This window comes from Paroedura picta, chromosome 7 (genome assembly GCF_049243985.1).
Source record: "Paroedura picta isolate Pp20150507F chromosome 7, Ppicta_v3.0, whole genome shotgun sequence".
Classification (NCBI taxonomy): domain Eukaryota; kingdom Metazoa; phylum Chordata; class Lepidosauria; order Squamata; family Gekkonidae; genus Paroedura; species Paroedura picta.
Window position 1 is genome coordinate 124,732,130 of NC_135375.1, and position 17,845 is coordinate 124,749,974.

General features: G+C 52.6%; 2 protein-coding genes across 17 annotated transcripts in view; one reads left to right on the forward strand and one right to left on the reverse strand.

Annotated features, from left to right (window-relative positions):
- The window catches only part of ADGRL3 (adhesion G protein-coupled receptor L3), an 808,020-nt gene extending 806,582 nt beyond the window's left edge, over positions 1–1,438 (reverse strand). For 4 of the 14 annotated variants that reach the window (XM_077346366.1, XM_077346358.1, XM_077346360.1 and 1 more), the window contains exon 1: positions 1,001–1,437. The gene's annotated coding sequence lies outside the window, so the exon portion shown is untranslated. Of the gene's footprint in view, positions 1–555; positions 875–1,000 lie in introns of those variants that run through there. The other 10 variants (XM_077346359.1, XM_077346361.1, XM_077346367.1 and 7 more) reach the window with 5 other exon arrangements.
- Positions 209–16,603, forward strand: LOC143841687 (uncharacterized). Of its 3 annotated transcripts, none has more exons than XM_077346370.1 (3): positions 209–376; positions 14,833–15,025; positions 16,250–16,603. In XM_077346370.1, the coding sequence occupies exons 1-3, from the start codon at positions 291–293 to the stop codon at positions 16,289–16,291; spliced, it is 321 nt and encodes a 106-aa protein (XP_077202485.1). In that variant the 5' UTR covers positions 209–290; the 3' UTR covers positions 16,292–16,603. The 3 variants fall into 3 exon arrangements, 1 of the variants encoding a protein (XP_077202485.1); XR_013232751.1 differs by having other exon boundaries at positions 217–376; positions 14,833–14,937; XR_013232752.1 differs by lacking the exon at positions 209–376 and adding an exon at positions 7,486–7,829 and having other exon boundaries at positions 14,833–14,937.
- The last annotated feature ends 1,242 nt before the right edge of the window (positions 16,604–17,845 follow it).

The following is a 17,845-nucleotide window of genomic DNA, read 5'->3' on the forward strand; positions in this document are numbered from 1 at the left end:
CATTTGTGCTCCCAGGCCTCTGGGAAGGCAGCCCCCCCCCCCCAGCCTCCGGGACCCTTCCAGTGTGCGGACAAGCAGCAGCCATGGCCACCGGCCCCCTCCTCCCCCCCAAACCAGTTTCGGGTCCACGGATGGGCTGCGCTTCCCCCCGAGGGGGGGCCCCCACCCCGCCCCGCCCCGCCCCCTCCCCCTCCCCGCGCTCCCCGCCAGCGGCCGGCCAGGCCGAGCGCCACATCTGGGCCGGCGCATCTCCTCCGCGGGGGGGGGGGGGGCGGGGGGGAGAGAGGAAGATGAAGGCGAAGCGGAGCCCGTTGCCATGGGCGACACTCGACTCCCAGCCCGGCGAGGAGGACACAAAGGCGGCGGCGACAGCCAGGTAGGGCCACGGCGGCTCGGGAAAGGCGGGCGCTCCCCCCCCCCCCACGCCCCCCCACCCCCCAGGCCCAGCTGGCCCCTGGCGGCGGCCTGGCCATCCGAGGCGGGACGCGGACTGCGACTCTCCGCAGCGCCCTTCCACCCCCCCTCCCCTCCCCTCCCCCCGGGCCTGCCCCTTACCTGCCGCCGGCGCCGAGCGGGAGCGTGCCGCTGCTGAGGGAGCCTGCTGCTGCTGCTGCTGCTGCCGGGGCTGCCGGGGCTGCTGGGGCTGGTGCGGCGGGAGGGGGCCCGCCTGGCCGTCGCCGTCGCCCCGCGCGCACCATCCCCTCGCCTCAGCCTCAGCCTCAGCCTCAGCGCCGCCGCCGCCACCGCCGCTCCGCAGCAGCCGGCCCGCAGCCCGGGGCCCTCGCGCGGGGAGCCTCCCGCCACATGCCCCGCCGCCACCAGCACCCCCGACGCCTCCCTCGCTCGCTCGCTCGCTCGCTGGCCGACCGGGGGGGGGGATGGAGGGAGGGAGGGAGGGGGCGGGGGCTCCCGGAGCTCTCACGCCCAAGCAGGCAGGCAGGCAGGGAGGGGGGAGGAGGAGGAGGAGGGGGGGAGGAAGGCTGCGCTGGGCTGGGCTTACCTTGACGGCGCGCGCCGCACGAGCCGGACTCCCCGGCGCGGCCCCCCCGCTCGCTGCCCGCCGCCCGCCCGCCTCGCCTCCGACAGCCTCGCGCCGCGGCGCGCGACCCCCGACGCTGCGGCTGCGCTCTCCGCTCTTCTCCTCTTCTCCGCTCCGCTCGCCGCTCACAGCTCCCGGGCGCCACCGCCGCCGCCGCCGCCGCCACCGCCGCACAGAGGCCAGCGCCGCCGCCGCCAGCGCCGCCGGACCGGGCCCGGGCACAGGCACAGGCACAGGCAGCCGCCGCCCGCCGCCATCGCCCCGAGGAGGGCCCAGGCCCCGAGCCCCGAGCCCCGCAGCGGCTTCGCCCAGCCCCGGCCCACCACGGACGGACGGACGGCGGAGGAGGAGGAGGAGGAGGACGGAGGCGCCGGCGGAGCCCGGATCCTTCTCGAGCGGGGGGCGCGGGCTCCACCTACCGCTTGGCGCCGACGCGCGAGGAGGGGAGGGGGCGCGGGCTCCTGGGCCGGCTTGCCTGCCTGCCTGCCTGCCTGCCTGTGCGGCCGCCCTTTGTTTCCCGGGGGCTCCGGGAGCCTCTGGCGCGCCGCCGCCTCCTGCGACCCCCCCACCCCCCGCGAGGGGCGCCGGCGGAATCGAGCGGACAGCGACGCCGAGGATGCGCCTTCGGACCTCGCCCGGCGGCCTGCTGAGCCCGCTGCTGGCGGGGCCTTCGGAAGATTGAAGGCTCCCCTCAGTCTCCAGGGAGAGACAACTGCTTAGCCCGCTGCTGCCGCCATGGCCCGTGGCGCCCCCGGGGCTGGGGGGGGGGGCGTGGGCCCTCCTGCGCTCGGCCGCCCCCCCCTCCTGCCGCCCCCCGGAGCCTGCCCCTGCCCCGCCCCCCCCCCCGCTGGCTCCCCTGTGGGGCTTCCCCGCCGGCGGCGCCTTTCCCTGGGCCAGCTGAGGGGAGCCCGGGTTGGGGGGGGCAGCCTCCGTGGCCCATGGGGGGGAGGGGAGGGGAGTGGCCCTAGCCCCCTCCGAATGCCCCGGGAGCCCCCTCCCTCTCCCCGCCTGTGCCACCCTCCCTGTGCCTCTGGGGCACATCTGGCCGGGCCCTTCCCCCAGCTCAAGGGTGGCCCCTCTTTCTGCCCCGGCCTTCCTCGCTGGGCTCTCTCCAAGGAGACCCGGGTGCTGCTTCCGGTCACCTTAGGGTGTATCTGGCAGGGGATGAAACACCTGCACAGCTCTAGAGGGTTGGAACACATAGGTGTCCTGAGGGGTTCACAAGGGTCGTCCAGAGCCCCTGAAATAATGGCGCTAAGGACACATCCCATGAATTCGTGAAGCTGCCTGCTGAGTCAGACCTTTCATACTTGGTATCGCCTGCTCAGACCGGGAGCTGCACTCTGAGGTTCTTTCGCATCACTTCCTCTGAGCTGAAGAGGCCGGGGGAGTTCTGCAAACATATTCTGGCTCTGTCATTGAAGCTCCCACATACTGAGTCAGACCCGAGGTTAGTCTTTCCTGCTCTGACTGGCAGGAACTCTTGGCTCTGAGGCTGTTATTGTTTTAATTTTCTTACATCACCAATTCCCTGGTCCTTTTTAAACTGGAGAAGGCAAGGGTTGAACCAGGGACCTTCTGCATGCCAAGCAGACACTCTGCCCCTGAGCCACAGGCTTGGCTGTGCCTTTTCTGGCCTGTTCAGTCTGCATGAACATGTGGAAGTCCCAGGAATTGCATGCTGCTCTTTGGGCCACCCAACATGCTCTGGATGAAATGCCAGCAAGAGCACAGGGGCCACGTGGACCCAAGAGCCAGGCTACTGGCTGGGATGGCTGGGAAAGCCGGTCAGAAGCCCCTCCCCCCCCCGGCCCTGCCTACTTCTCAAAAACAATTGGTGGGTATCAGAAAAGGTGCACCTTGCCACAGGACGGTGGTGGCCGCATCATTACCCCAAAAGGCCGTCTCCTAAGCAGCTGGGAGAAAATTAGCTTTAAGGGAGGTGAAGCCAGAGGGGATAACTGGGATTCACCATTTTGCCCTTAAGAGAACTCTCAAAATAAGTCAGGCTGATATTCAACTGGAAAGGTTCTTCTATTATTCAAAGAAGAAAGGATAAAGCATGCACACCAGTGCACTGAGAGCACTCACAAGGCCAGCTGAGAGGAAATTGGGGATGAGAGGAGAGAAGGCAATTTTGGGGAAGGCTAAGAAGAAGGTCTATGGAAGCAGCAACAAAACTGCCAGTGTTTTGGGGAGGGAGGAAGAGCCCAGTGGATTGGCAGATGGGATTTTGAGATCTGACAACACGCACGCACTGCTGGGGAGAAGGATGCCTTAATCTAGAGCAGGGGTAGTCAAACTGCGGCCCTCCAGATGTCCATGGACTACAGCAAATGCTGGCAGGGGCTCCTGGGAATTGTAGTCCACAGACATCTGGAGGGCCGCAGTTTGACTACCCCTGGTCTAAACGGTGCTTGATGACCCCGTGAGCGCTACATGGGAGGAGCTACTAGATTTGGGATATAGTAAAAGCACTTCCCAGGAGATTGGGTATGACCATCAATGCCTCATTAACTCTGGAGGCACAAGTCAGGAGGGTAGCGGGTCAGGCTTCTTTCCACCTTCACCAGGCTCGGCTACTAGCGCCCTACCTGTCCTCCAAACACCTGGCCTCAGTGTTCCGTGCGACAGTCACCTCCAGAATAGATTTCTGTACCTCACTCTACGCAGGCCTGCCCTTGGGCTTGATCCAGAAATTGCAGCTGGTGCAAAATGCGGCTTCTCGGGTCCTCCCAGGAACAGCTAGGAGGGCCCATATCCAGCCTGTGCTGAGGCAGCTGAATCAGGTTCAAGGTTTTGGTATTAACCTTTTAGGCCATATGTGGCCTGGACCCATATATCTGAGGGACCACCTGTCGCCCTATGCCCCCTACAGGGCTTTACGCTCTGCGGGTACTAATTTGTTGGTCATTCTCAGCCCCAGGGAAGCGCACCTGGTCTCGACCAAGGCCAGGGCCTTTTTGGTCCTGACCCCTACCTGGTGGAAGGAGCTCCCAGTGGAGCTGCGGGCCCCACGGGAGCTTCTGGAGTTCCGCAGGAGTTCTGCAAAACGGCGCAACAAGGAAGAACCGTAGGGCTCCCCTTTCAGGACAGAGCATTGTGTATGGCGGCTGCGGGTTCCATCTGCCCCCCCCTTCCCTCCTCCCTTTATGAGATTACTGGAAGAGGAATGGATTGATTGTTGGAATTGTTTTTTTTCCCCCGCCGTATCTTTTCTTGATTTGTGATTTGGATCTCTATGTCTGGGGTTTTAAGGGGAGTTTTATTGGGGATTTTATTCAGACTGTTGTAACCCCCCACAAGCCACTTAGGAGTGGCGGGTAATGAAATACCAAATAAATAAATGAAATAGTATTAATGGTCGCTTAATTAGATATAGAGGTAGAGTTGGTTTTTAAACCCTGCCTTTTCACTGCCCAAAAGGAGACTCCGTGGTTTACAATCTCTTTCCTGTCCCCTGCCCACAACAGACACCCTATGAGCTAGGTGGGGCTGACAGTGCCGTGGCAGAACAGCAATAACACCATTGCAACTAGCCCAAGGTCACCTAGCCTGGCTGCCTGTGGAGGAGGGGAATCAGATCAGTGGTCCCCAACCTTTTTATCACCGGGGACCACTCAACGCCTTTTACTGAGGCCCGGTGGTGGTGGGGATAGTTTACTCCTCTCCTCTCAACCACTGCCCTAACGCTCTCTGATTGCTATGGTAATGTTTAAACATCCCTTCAAAATAAGAGACAGACACGCCACAACAATGAAGTGTGTTGTAAAGGGCTGGGGGGATGAAGTAAAGGGCCGGGGGGGGGGAGAAGGCGTCCTTCGGGGCCCACCTCCAATTAGTCGAAGGGCCACATGTGGTCCGCATCCCACAGGTTGGGGATCGCTACTCTAGATTAAAGGCTGCCACTCTTAATCACTACACCATTCTGGCTCTAATGCTGTAAAAAGGTGAGGAGAAGTGAGGCTGGGTGTTGACAAGATTCCCCCACAGGTTCTTGGAAGGCCCATTGTCTTAAACTATGTGCACGTCTCTGTCTCTCTCTCTCTCTGTCTCTGTCTCTCTCTCTGGAGGAGGCTGTTAGGTAGTCTGCTGCTCTTTCTCACACGACTAAACTACACGTCCAGGCCGTATACAATGGGACTATGACATCTTGTGATTTTGATGTGATGCCCCTGTTGATACAGCCCAAAATGGCATTCGTATTTTTTACCGCTGCATCACGCTGCCTGCTCATGTTTAGTTTACAATCTACAAGGTCCAATCCAATCCCAAGGTCTCGTTCACATACAGTGTTACCTAGAAGCGCATCCCCCATCCAGTAGGCATGCTTTTCATTTTTTTGACCCAGATGCAGAACTTTACACTTATCTTTATTAAATTGCATCTTGTTCTCATCTGCCCATTTTTCCATTGTGTTCAGATCTCGTTGAACTCTGTCTCTATCTTCTGGAGTATTTGCCAGTCCTCTCAATTTGGTGTCATCTGCAAACTTGATGAGTAGTCCCTCTACCCCCTCATCTAGATCATTAATAAATATGTTAAAAAGTACCGGGCCGAGCCCCGAGCCCTGAGGTACCCCGCTACTCACCTCTCTCCAGTCTGATGAAACACCATTGACAACAACTCTTTGAGTGCGGTTCTCTAACCAATTCCCTATCCACCTTAATATCTGAAAATCCAGATTGCAGTCCTTCAATTTATCCATCAGAACATCATGGGGAACCTTGTCAAAAGCTTTACTAAAATCCAAGTAAACGACATCAACTGAATTTCCACGATCCAGCTGTCACTTGGTCAAAAAAGGAAACCAGGTTGGTCTGACAGGACCTGTTGGAGACAAATCCATGCTGACTTCCTTGGATCACCAAATTGTCCTCCAGATGTTTGCAGATCGCTCCCTTTAATATCTGCTCCATTATCTTCCCCACAACAGAGGTCAGACTCACTGGTCTGTAGTTTCCTGGGTCATCCTTCCTCCCTTTTTTGAAGATCGGAATAACGTTTGCTCTTTTCCAGTCCTCCGGGACATCTCCAGTCCTTAAAGAGGTTCCGAAGATGATGGACAAGGGCTGTGCAAGTTCTATGGAAAGTTCTTTGAGCACTCTCCGGTGCATTTCATCCGGACCAGGGGATTTGAACTCATCCAGTGCAGCTAAATGCCTCTCGACAACCTCTCTATCCATGTTAACCTGCCACCCAGACACTATCCTTTGGCTACGGCCATCTCTCGATGTGCCTAAACACTTTGACCTGTGGGAATAAACAGATGCAAAATAGGCGCTGAGCCCTTCTGCTTTCTCTGCATCCTCCGTTAGAGTTTGTCCATCCGCACCCAACAGTGGGCCTATTGCCTCCTTTACTTTACGTTTGCTCCTCATATAATTGAAAAATCTTGATATTACAATATTACATTATAAATTACATTATAAATGCCCCTGTGTAGATCTATAATGCATCGTCCTTTAGACTCCTGTGTACAGTTCTGGTCACCGTTCTCAAAAAGGACATTGCAGAGCTGGTAATAAGAGTACAGAGGAGGGCAACAGAGATGATGAGGGGGTTGGAGCACCTTCCCCAGCTCTCAATTTAGAAAAGACAACTAGGGGAGGACATTTGTTGTTGTTGTTATGTGCGAAGTCGTGTCCGACCCATCGCGACCCCATGGACAATGAGGGGAGGACATAAGAGGGGTTAATACAATTGTGCTTGGGGTGGAGAGAGTTGACAAAGAGAACCTTTTCTGCCTCCCCAAATACTCCAGCTCCAGGGCACCCAATGAAGCTGATGGGCAGCAGGTTCAGGGTGGAGAAAAGGAAATACTACTTTACAGAGTGAGCAAGATGTCAAAATCGCTGCTAGAGGATGCAGTGATGGCCACGGGAATAAGCAGGTTTAAAAGGGGATCTCATGGACTCATGGAGGATAAATCTATCCATGGAGACTGAGGGGAGCCTTCCCGTTGAGAGGCACTAATCTTCTGGATCCCCCAGCCTGGAGGCAACATCAAGGCAAGGCCTTGGTCTCTCTGCCCTGTAGTTGGCTGTCCGGAGGAACTGGCTGGCCCCTGGGTGAGACAGGAGGCTGATGGACCCTCCCTGGTCCCCTGTTCTTATGAAGGCCTCGGCCTCTCTGCCCTGTTAACCCTCCAGAAACTGGCTAGGTACTATATGAGGCGAGATGGACCACTGGTCTGAACCAGCAGGCACACACACACACATACCCGCCCCTGGAAGATGTCTCCCCTCTTGCATGAATGTCCCCTATGATGAGTGACCAGACTTTTAAGCAAGCTCTTTTGAGACTTAAGGACAATGGGGTTGTCAGGATCACCTTTGTCATCCATGTAAGTGTGGAGGTGTGTGTGTGGGGGGGGGGTGTAGATCTGCCAGGTCCAGGTTGGGAAACTCCTGGAGATGTGGGGCTGGAGCTAAGGAGAGCCAGGACCTCAGTGGAGTACAATGCTGTGGAGTTCCCCCTCCCAAGCATCAATTTCCTCCAGAGGAACCGATCTCTTTAGCCTGGAGACGAGGTGGAATTCCACCTGGAGGTCGGCATCCCTAATGTATAATGTTTGGATATGTTCATTACAGACCTTACTGAATATGCTCGATAAATATTCTGTTGTCATCAACGCCTTATTGTGGCCGGAGTTCTGTCTATCTGCAAATCTAGAAATCTAGAAAATTCTGATTGCCCCGCAGTCCTGCCAGTTCACTGGCTGAGCTACCAATAAAACAACGTTCCCCGCCTTTGTTTGGAAAGCGTGCTTAAGAAGCCAGGAAGCTAGGTGAGTCAGAAGAAATTGGTAAACAAACTAGATCTCTGTGCTGAAGTACTTTAAGCCTGATGATTAATCCCAGAGTCCTACTGCTTTGCAGCGGGGCTGGTGGCGGTTTTAGACGCACTTAGTAATGGCCTCAATAAGAGAGTGATTCGGGCACACTCGACTAATGCAGGGTGCAAAGCTTTTCTGGTGCCTCCCCGCCCCCCCCCCCCCACGTGCCTTACATTCAGAGGATAAGCGGCAGCCCTGTCTAGGAAACCTGCTCCCATTCTGAGAACAGGCTGCAACTTTCCACCTGCTCAAGGTGGAATCCATGGAGGTTCTCTTCTTTTATCTAACTAACAACCCTGCAAGAGAGGCTAACCCCTGAAACATTGTTCAGACTTTAAGAACCCCCAGAAGTGGGGTGATTTTGCAGAATATCCTTGGGAAACAGAGCTGTGGACATGCCCACCTGGGGCCCCTCCCCTTCCAACCCACCCCCCAGGCCCATCATTGGCCATGTTGGGGGTGGGGGCTTGGTCCCAGGCCGGCATTTGTCTGCTGGCCTATTCCAAGACTGAGAAGAAAAGCGTGGCAGGACAAGTGTCTGTCTTGGTGGGTTGGCCAGAGGCCTAAAGCCGGCTGAGGCCCTGAAGGAGATGCAGAATGCAAAAGCCTCCGTCCCCTTTGGGCAAAGCAGAATGTGTGACCAGTGATGTTCCCAGTGTGACGTCTGGCCACGACTTCCCAAAACGTTGAGACTCTTCCCTTCCCCCCTTGGAAAACGGGGACGTGAAACCACAACCAGAGACGCCAGCTGGGAAGCACTGTGGAGCCCACCAGTTGTTTCTGGAACATTTCCCAGGGAAGAAAACCACCGCCACTGACGTGGGTGCCTCCTCCGGCGAGCAGAGGAGGAGGCATTTCATTACGTGCGTGCATTCTGTCCTTAATGAATAGCATACATTAAGCATTCTGCTCTCTGGGGACGGGGGGAAGGAGGCTGCTGCAGAAGCAGGCCAGAGACTCACTCGGCGGAGGTGCAAAAGAGGGGGCATGGCTGAGGTCCAGGGGCCAACGTCAGGACCCCCGTACGGCTCCCGATCTCTCCGTGCGGGTTCTAAAGAACTTTTGAATCAGCACTGGATTGGCATATGTGCCATGATCTGACTGGCAGGATTCAGGTGTGGGCAGTCGTGCCTACTTAGTTCTGAAACGGAGAACTTCATTTCCTTGGTTTAATACTATAAGCTGCATTAATCCGCAGTACTTTGGGGAAGCATCCTATACCGGGTGTCTCGTGTCCTCTGAACACCTGCCTCTTCTCCCTTTCGGTGGAACTGTTTCATTGCAGAAAGCACACCCACATCCCTTTTCTCCTCCCAAACATACGGGCAGGCTTCCTCAAGCAGGCTGTTGTGAAACCCTGGAGTTTCTTAACGGCCCTGGAAGGGTTTCCCAAATGGCTAAAGGCGTCATGATATTTTAACTTTTTTTAATTGTTAAATGGAGAACTTGCACAACCCTTGTCCACCTGCCTCCCCTCCCAAAATGGCCACTGGTGGGCCTGGAGGAGGCAGGAAGGGGAGGGGCCCTGGGTGCGCAGCTCTGCTTCCCCACCATATTCTGCATGATCACACGCTGAAGTATATTTCAGGGTTTTCTCAATGGTAAAAAAGTGGAGAAAGGCTACCCTAGACGATGAGGAATCTGTAACCAGAATGGGATGGTGGTGGGAAAGGGAGGCTAGTCACAGGAGAAGGCTTGGACTTGACCAGACAGAGTAGTGGAAAACAAGCCATGGGATATTTGGGACACAACCCAGCAGGGAAGGGGGACTGATGAACCCTGGTCATCTGCCCCATTTCTGGTCCTGATGGTGCCCCTGCGGCTGGTCATCACAGGCAGCGGGATTCAGCACCCAAGTCCAAGAGGCACCACGCCCAGAACTGTCCACGTACCACACCTGGGTGATCCTGAAATCCAACCTGATGCTCCCCATATACTTTGCAACTTGCTCTGCTCTTTCTTTTAGGGCTGTTTGTTTCAGCATTCCAACAAAATTTACTTCCCAGATCGCAGAAATAGGCCACAATGACAACCAGCCGCAATGAGTTAAGAGTGGCGGCCTCTAATCTCAAGAATCAAATTTGATTTCCACTCTTCCTCCACATGCAGTAGGCTGGGTGACCTTGGCTTAGTCCCAGTTCTCTCAGAGCTCTCTCAGCCTCCACTACCTCACAGGGCACCTATTGTGGGGAGAAGGGAAGGCGATTGCAAGCTGCTTTTGGATCTCTTATGGATCTCAAAGCAAGGTACAAAAACCAACCCTTCTTCATTTTCACTAACAACGCGAAAGAAACTATAAATGTATTTATGGGAGGGACCAGATTTCCCCCTTGCCCGTGTGACAAATTCCAGAAAAGTCCGAATGTTGAGTCGTGTATCCTCCCTCCATTGAGGCTGACTCTCCTAATGAAGAGATACTAACAAATATTAATTTTTTGTTTCTCTTATGTCACTTACAATATTTATGAACTCAGGTGAAAACAAGGTCAGGTAACTTTAGGATGCTTTGGGCCGATCCTGCGTTGAGCAGGGGGTTGGACTAGATGGCCTGTATGGCCCCTTCCAACTCTATGATTCTATGATTCTAACAAAATGAGAGAAACCCGTAAAACAGCTAGAAACCTGGGAGGGGAAGAAACTGGCCAAAGAACAATCTTCAGGCTATCAGTTGTTAATTTGTACCACCAATTTATCATTTTATCCTTGTGCCATGGCCCTCTGTCAGAGCCCCACGTGTTCTTCTAAATGACTGTTTTACAGCCTTCTCAGAAAGTTAATTTTTCTCATGTTCTTTGGGGCTCCTCGTGGAAAAACCCAGGAGACGACTGCAGCTGATCCTCCTCCTGTGCTGAACAAGATATCGAGGAGGCGGTCGCACAGGGAATGAAGGTGTTGCCCCAGTTCATACCATGAGGTGCCGGGAGTCAATATTTGCCATCAGATATTTATGGCCTGTGATGAACACACTAGATGTTGGTGCTGAAGGGAAACCAAAATGAATGCAGACCTAAGATCTTCTGCACACACACACACACATACACACACACGACAAGAGGCAGGAGAGTGATTTTATCTCAAAGGGGTCACCCCCTGTTGCAGCAAAATAACTCAGAGAATACAAACGTTTCCAAGCAGGGGACCCCCGAGGACTTGCAGGGGCATCTCATCCCCCCTCCCACACACACACTATTTCCCTTCCTTGAACCCCCCCCCCAAGACTCCTCCCCCACGACTTCCTCCTTCCTCCCCTCCTTCCCATCGACTAGCCCAAGCTTTCTCAGCCTGGCTTGCATGAAGCCCGGGGGTTTCTTCATGGCCCTGGAAGGGTTTCCCAAGTGGGTGGGTGTTAATTAATTGTTTATATTTTTAAAAATAAATTGTCAGATATTCATCAGGTGAAATGACCATGTGTAGTGGGCGGGGGGGGGGGGTGTCCACAGCTCTGCTTCCCAACCATATTTTGTAGAATTGTGCCACTTCTGGGGTTTCTCAAAGCATGAGGAAGGTTTCAGGGTTTTGAGAAGGGCTGGATTAGCCGCTGCACTTGGGCGGGGGGGGGGGGGGGGCGGGGGGAGGTGTAGTTGCGCAGAGTCAAGTGTTGGGCCAGACGCAGAGGCACCATGGAGAACCCTCAGGGACATTTGGGGCCACCCCACTTTGCCCTGCATCTCCCTTCCCACTTCCTATTCTTGGCAGGCGTTCCTTGCTTCCTTCTCTGCTTCCCACCGACAGACCAACCTACCTACCTTTTATCTGCCCTCCATCTTCAAATGTAATCATCATTTTTAAACGTTCATTTATATTCCACCTTTCTCCACAATAGAGCCCAAAAAGTAGCTTGCATCGCCCTCTTCTCCATTTTGTCCACACAACAAACCTGTGGGGTAGGTTAGGCCACCTGTGTGTCACTTGCTCCATGAGTTTCCATAGCTGAGTGGAGATTGAACACAAACAAATGAAGAAGAGTTGGTTTTTATACTGTGCTTTTTCAAAGCGGCTTACAAACACCTATCCCCCTCCTCTCCCACAACAGACACTCTGCTAGGTAGGTGGGGCTGAGAGAGCTCTGACAGAACAGCTCTATGAGAACAGCTCTAAAAGGACTGTGACTAGTCCAAGGTCACCCAGCTGGCTGCATGTGGAGGAGTGGGGAATCAAATCCGGCTATAGAAGTTGCTGCTCTAAACCTCTGCAACAAACTGGCTCCTCTATGACACGGCCATACAATGACTCCGTCTCTTGGTCTGTCAAAGTCAGCGTCGTCTGCCTAGACTGGCACTGGCTCTCCAGGGTCTCAGGCCTCTCATATCATCTGCTGCTTCTTCCTTTCCACTGGAGAGGTCGAGGATGGAACCTGGGACCTTCTGCAAGACAAGCAGAGGCTGTGCCCCTGAGCCATAATCCCTCCCCAGTTTGGAGCCAGTTTGGTGTCGTGGTTAGGAGTGCGGACTTTTAATCTGGCAATCCGGGTTCAATTCTGCACTCCCCCACATGCAGCCAGCTTGGTTTCTTCTGGCTCACCACAGTGCTGATAAAGCTGTTCTGACCAAGCAGGAATCTCAGGGCTCTGTCAGCCTCACCAACCTCACAGGGTGTCTGTTGTGGGGAGAGGAAAGGGAAGGCGACTGAAAGCCGCTTTGAAACTCCTTTGGGTAGAAAAAAAGCAGCAGATAAGAATCAACTCTTCTTCCTCCTCAGTAACCACTGTTAGGTTGTTATTGTTGTATATTGACTATGTTGTATGTTGACTTGTAGAGAAAAGCGGCATATAAGAGCCGTCTTCTTCTTCTTCTTCTTCTTCTTCTTCTTCTTCTTCTTCTTCTTCTTCTTCTTCTTCTTCTTCATTTAAACCTAGGTGCCCCAGACTCCAATCTGAGACTCTAGTCTAACCTATAGCACAGTGGATCCTAGGGTGACTGTTGTTGAATAGCAGCACGTAAGGCATAAGGTAGCAGGTTGTCCGGCGATTGCTGGAGGGCAAAGCCATGGTTAGTCTTCCTTCAAAAATGAAAACAGCCCTGGAAAGGTCCCTGCCCCCTTTGCCTGCGTTTTACCTACAGAAACCATGGCTTGAAGCCTAGCTGGCCATATTGCGTGGTTGCCTAGCAACAGCTATCCAGTGCATTTCTCAGAGCTACAGGCACTGCTGCCATTACTTGGGAGGGGGGAACCCCAATATTTTGCTATGTTGAAGCCTTTCACGGCCAGAGTCAACTGGCTGTTGTGGGTTTTCTGGGCAGTGTGGCTGTTGTCTGATCATTTCCCCCTCCTGATGTTTTGCCAGGAACTGCAGCTGGCATCTTCAGACGGAGGACATGGCAAGTGGAGAATCATTCCCTGCCAATGTTTGAGATGAAATTGCACACTGGGGAAATGTCAGGGACTAAAATTACCAGATCACAGCCCTGCAACCCGGAAAACCCACAATGGCCATTTGGTTTTCTGTGTGTTTGCATGTGTGTGTGTGTGGTTGATTAAGCTCATCTGGTTGGTTTCATGGTTTTAAAAATGGGACAGGATGACCAGACAGCTGCGTTTCACCACTAGAGGTATTTTAAAGGTGAAAAGGATGCCTTGAAACTGCTGATAGTGGAGCAGGGGGGTTGGCTTTGAAATGGCCACCCTGTGGTTTGGGTGGGAGTAAAACTCCTTCGGGGCCTGGACTTGGGCCAGTGGCTACCTTGACTGTAAACACTCCCAGTCCGATCCTTGAAGCTTTTAGCTGACACCAGGCCTTTTGCACTTTTAACACATGAGGTCATCTGGAGCTGTGAGCAATAAACGCTTAATAATGGTTTAATAATACCTTCAGATTTTACTTAACAGATGTTCTGAAATTACCAGAGAGAGGCTGTTGAGGAGCACATTATGTCAGGCGTATCTGACTTAATGGAGAGATGCGTAATATAAACCAAACCAAAGATTTACACACGTGGAATTCCTGCAGTGCAGCATAAAACTTGGGGTGGGAAACTGATTATCTGTTCCACTTAATATTTCTGGTAAGGCCTTGGAGGAGGAGTGTGTCTCAAGACTTAAGTGCCACTCAGCGCTTAACACCCAGTCAGGGCGGCTCTCCCACCCTTGAGTGGCTCCGCCCCAACCAGCTTGCCTGCCTGGCCAGCCATTCGCTTTCCGTCTCCCACCCCTAACCACCCCCTCCTCCTTCCACTTCCCTCTGAGGCTCGGAGGCTGCAGATCCCTGCCGAGTGAGAGCTGCCCCTGCCAAGGAGTTCCCTAACAGCTGCCTGCAGCCTTTCCAGGTCCTGGGGGAGGGAGAGGCCTACCACAGAGTTCTTCTACTTCATCCCCCTAATCTAGCACCTGTTGTATTCCTGAATGAAAAGGGCTTGGCCCCTAGTAAGAACATAAAAGCCCTGGTGGATCAGACCAATAGTCCATCTAGCCCACATCTTATCTTCTGTGGTGTCCACCCGGTTCCCCTGAACAGCTAAGCAAACAGGGCAGAGAGGCTGAGGCCTTCCCCTGATGTTGCCTCCTGGCTCTGGAATTCAGAAGTTTAATTCCTCTGAATGTGGAGTTTTCCCTCAGTCAACAGGGCTAGTAGCCCTTGATAGACATCCTCCATGAATATATCAAAACCACTTTTGAAGCTATTTATTCCTGTGGTCATCACTACATCCTTGAAGTTTAATTCAAACATGATTCTGAACACTTTTGTTCAGGGTGCTAAATGGGCTAACCTATCCTGGACATAATTTTCCTCCCATGTCTCACCAATCCCCTTCGTATACCTAATTCTGACGGGGCCACAGAGTGTGGTTTAACAGATCCGCAATGGGGAGTGAGGGACAGTTTGTGTGTTTCTTTCAAACAAACTGAATCTCTTCACTGAATATTGATATCCAGAATGACATTGGGTACATGTGCTCAAGTCACACTTTTATATCAGAAGTTTGAAAACCAGCTCAACTCTCTCGCCTTTTTCAAACAGGGGAAGCAAGGACACAAACAGCAGCCGGGGGGACATGGAGGCCTCCGAATGCAAGATGGAGCCCACGTTCAGATCGACCATCCATATTTGGAGTAACAACCACAGGTCAGCCCCCAGGCCCATTTTCGAAACAACCAGGGGAGATGCGAAAGGCAACGCACTGCAGTATCAGAGCGACATGTATATTTACCATGTAATTCTACATTTTAGTTCTGCGCTTGAACAATATAACATAAACACATACATTTGCAGTGAGTGGAGGAAAAGTGCCAAATACATCATGTACTTTATACTACAATCCTGAATAGAGTTATTATCTTTTAAACCCATTGACTTCAGTGGCTTAAGGGTGTAACTTGGTTTAGAAGAAGAAGAAGAAGACGAAGAAGAAGAGTTAGTTCCTATATGCCGCTTTTCTCTACCCGAAGGAGGCTCAAAGTGGCTTACAGTCACCTTCCCATTCCTCCCCCCACAACAGAAACCCTATGAGGGAGGTGAGGCTGAGAGAGCCCTGAGATTCCTGCTCGGTCAGAACAGTTTTATCAGTGCTGTGGCGAGCCCAAGGTCACCCAGCTGGCTGCATTTGGGGGAGTGCAAAATTAAACCCGGCACACCAAATTAGAAGTCCGCACTCCTAACCACTACACCAAACTGGCTCCAAACTGGGGAGGGATTATAGCTCAGATACCCTGATCTGAGTATGATTTATCACATTCTGCACACATTGAATAATATACTTCCAATGTGCTTTTGCAGCTGGGTTTTCCTGTGCAGAAGTGCATTGAAAGTGCATTATCATTTGGGACTCCATTCTCTACTTCATGTTCAAAGCCCATACCGTGTCTCTGAAAGGGCCAGGGCTGAGAAGAATCTCTCTGCTCTGGTAGAAAAAGAATTGCCTATTTCCATTGGCCTTTTAAACTATGCTACTCATATTCTTTATTTCACTCCTTTTATTAGAGGCTCCACGATTTTTGCTATCAGCTGCCTCTTAAATCAAGGAGTCTTTAGCCAAGAATTTTACTCCATCTCTTGGAGCAGAGCAGGTGGAATTCAACATTTGTAGCTTAAAGCAGGGGTAGTCAACCTACGGTCCTCCAGATGTCCATGGACTACAATTCCCATGAGCCCCTGCCAGCATTTGCTGGCAGGGGCTCATAGGAATTGTAGTCCATGGACATCTGGAGGACCGCAGGTTGACTACCCCTGCTCTAGAGGACATTAGACATTCCCATGTTGGCTCCAGCCTTTTCAATGGACTGGGAGATATTCCACGGTGAAACGTATTTTCCCTCCTTATTGATGAATTCTGGGTACACTTTCTGTTAGACGACAGACTAATGAGTTCCTGTAATTAATTTTTAAAAGATTTCCCATTTTTCATACCAATTAATCTCGTTCCCATCTTCACTCCCAGGTGTTCTTGTTGGGGAGCGTATTTAGAGTGCTGTCGGTGTAAAATAGTTTATTCGCCAAACAAACATCGGCTTGGAGAATCCCGACGCTTCCGGCCACATGAGGACGACAGCAAAGATGAGCCCATGTTTTCAAAGATACCGTGGAGAGAACAACAGCCAGGATCTGGGAGGGAAATCAGATTAGATCGGATTGATTGACGGTCCTAGACCAACGCTAAAACAGTTGGGCAATAAGGTCGGCATACAAAAGGATAACATCGTAATTGTGGGTAAAATATTATTGAGATCAAGGAAAAATTTATAAGGTATGCTATATAGAAATAAAACAAAAGTCAGTAAATGCATTTTTAAAACCCCACAAATCCTTATCGTATTTGGACCCTTTCGAGCGATGCCTGCGGAAGCACGGAAGTTTGCTTCAGCATTTCAAAGCTGAAGAGTTTTCATCTGTCAGAGACTTTTCAAGACATATCCAGTCACAGAGTCCCGGAAGCTTGTTTAATGGTGGCAAAACAGTCCTCTGCTGCAGCTTGTTGTGGAGGCAGCAGTGAGGAAAAACCACGCTCCTGGGTCTCAGTTTCTCCAAGGGGCAAATTCTCACAGAGGGTGGGATCTGATTATATTTGCCATTCTGAAGGTAAAGCACTGGGAGGAAGTCTTGTTTTGGCTAAGATCCCACTCCCCACCCCCCGGAGGGTTTATTTTGGCACGACGTGGTAGCACTAATATTGTAAACTTCATCTAAAGGAGGCGAGATATCAGATTAGCAGGAATTTAGGACCTCAAGAGGTTAGAGCCAGTGTGGTGGTCATAATTAGAAGAGCTGGTTTTTAATACCTCACTTTCCACATCCGAAGGACTCCCAGAGCAGCTGACTACCTCCTTCCCTTCCTCACCCCAAAACAGGCACCCTGTGAGGCAGATGAGGCATAGAGAGAGAACTGTGAGTGGGAGAGAACTGTGAGAACTGAGAGAACTGTGACTGGCCCAAGGTCACCCAGCTGGCTGCATGTGGAGGAGGAGTGGGAAAACAAACTTTTTAATATCCAAAAGAGTCTCACCCTGTGAGGGAGGTGGGGCTGAGGGAGCTCTGTGAGAACTGTGACTAGCCCAAGGTCACGCAGCTGGCTGCATGTGGAGGAGAGGGGAGTCAAACCTTAACCACACTGCTTTTTATACCACACTTAACTTTACCCTAAGGTGGCCTTTATCAGCCTTTTCCTTGAAATTTCTTTTGGCCTCAAGAAACTCCAAGAGTGATATCAGCGGGCCATACCTTCCCGCCACGACCCTGGAGGTCACATATATTTCCCAACCCAGAGCTGGCAGTCCTAATTCAAAAATAGCCATTTGAACCAGTACAGTCTACTCTTGTGCTACGTAATTCTACCACCATTCTACTGAATGTGAACACCATGAGTCAGTGATACCTAAACTAAGGATTTCATGGTGGTGCCTCATTATATTATCAGTACTGCTAATCTTAATGTCCCCAAGGACTACATTTCCCAGGATGCACTGAGGTGGGTGGGGAGAGAAGGCAGCATGGTACAGCCTCATCTCCTCAGTTCCCAGGAGCTAAGCAGGGTGAGCAT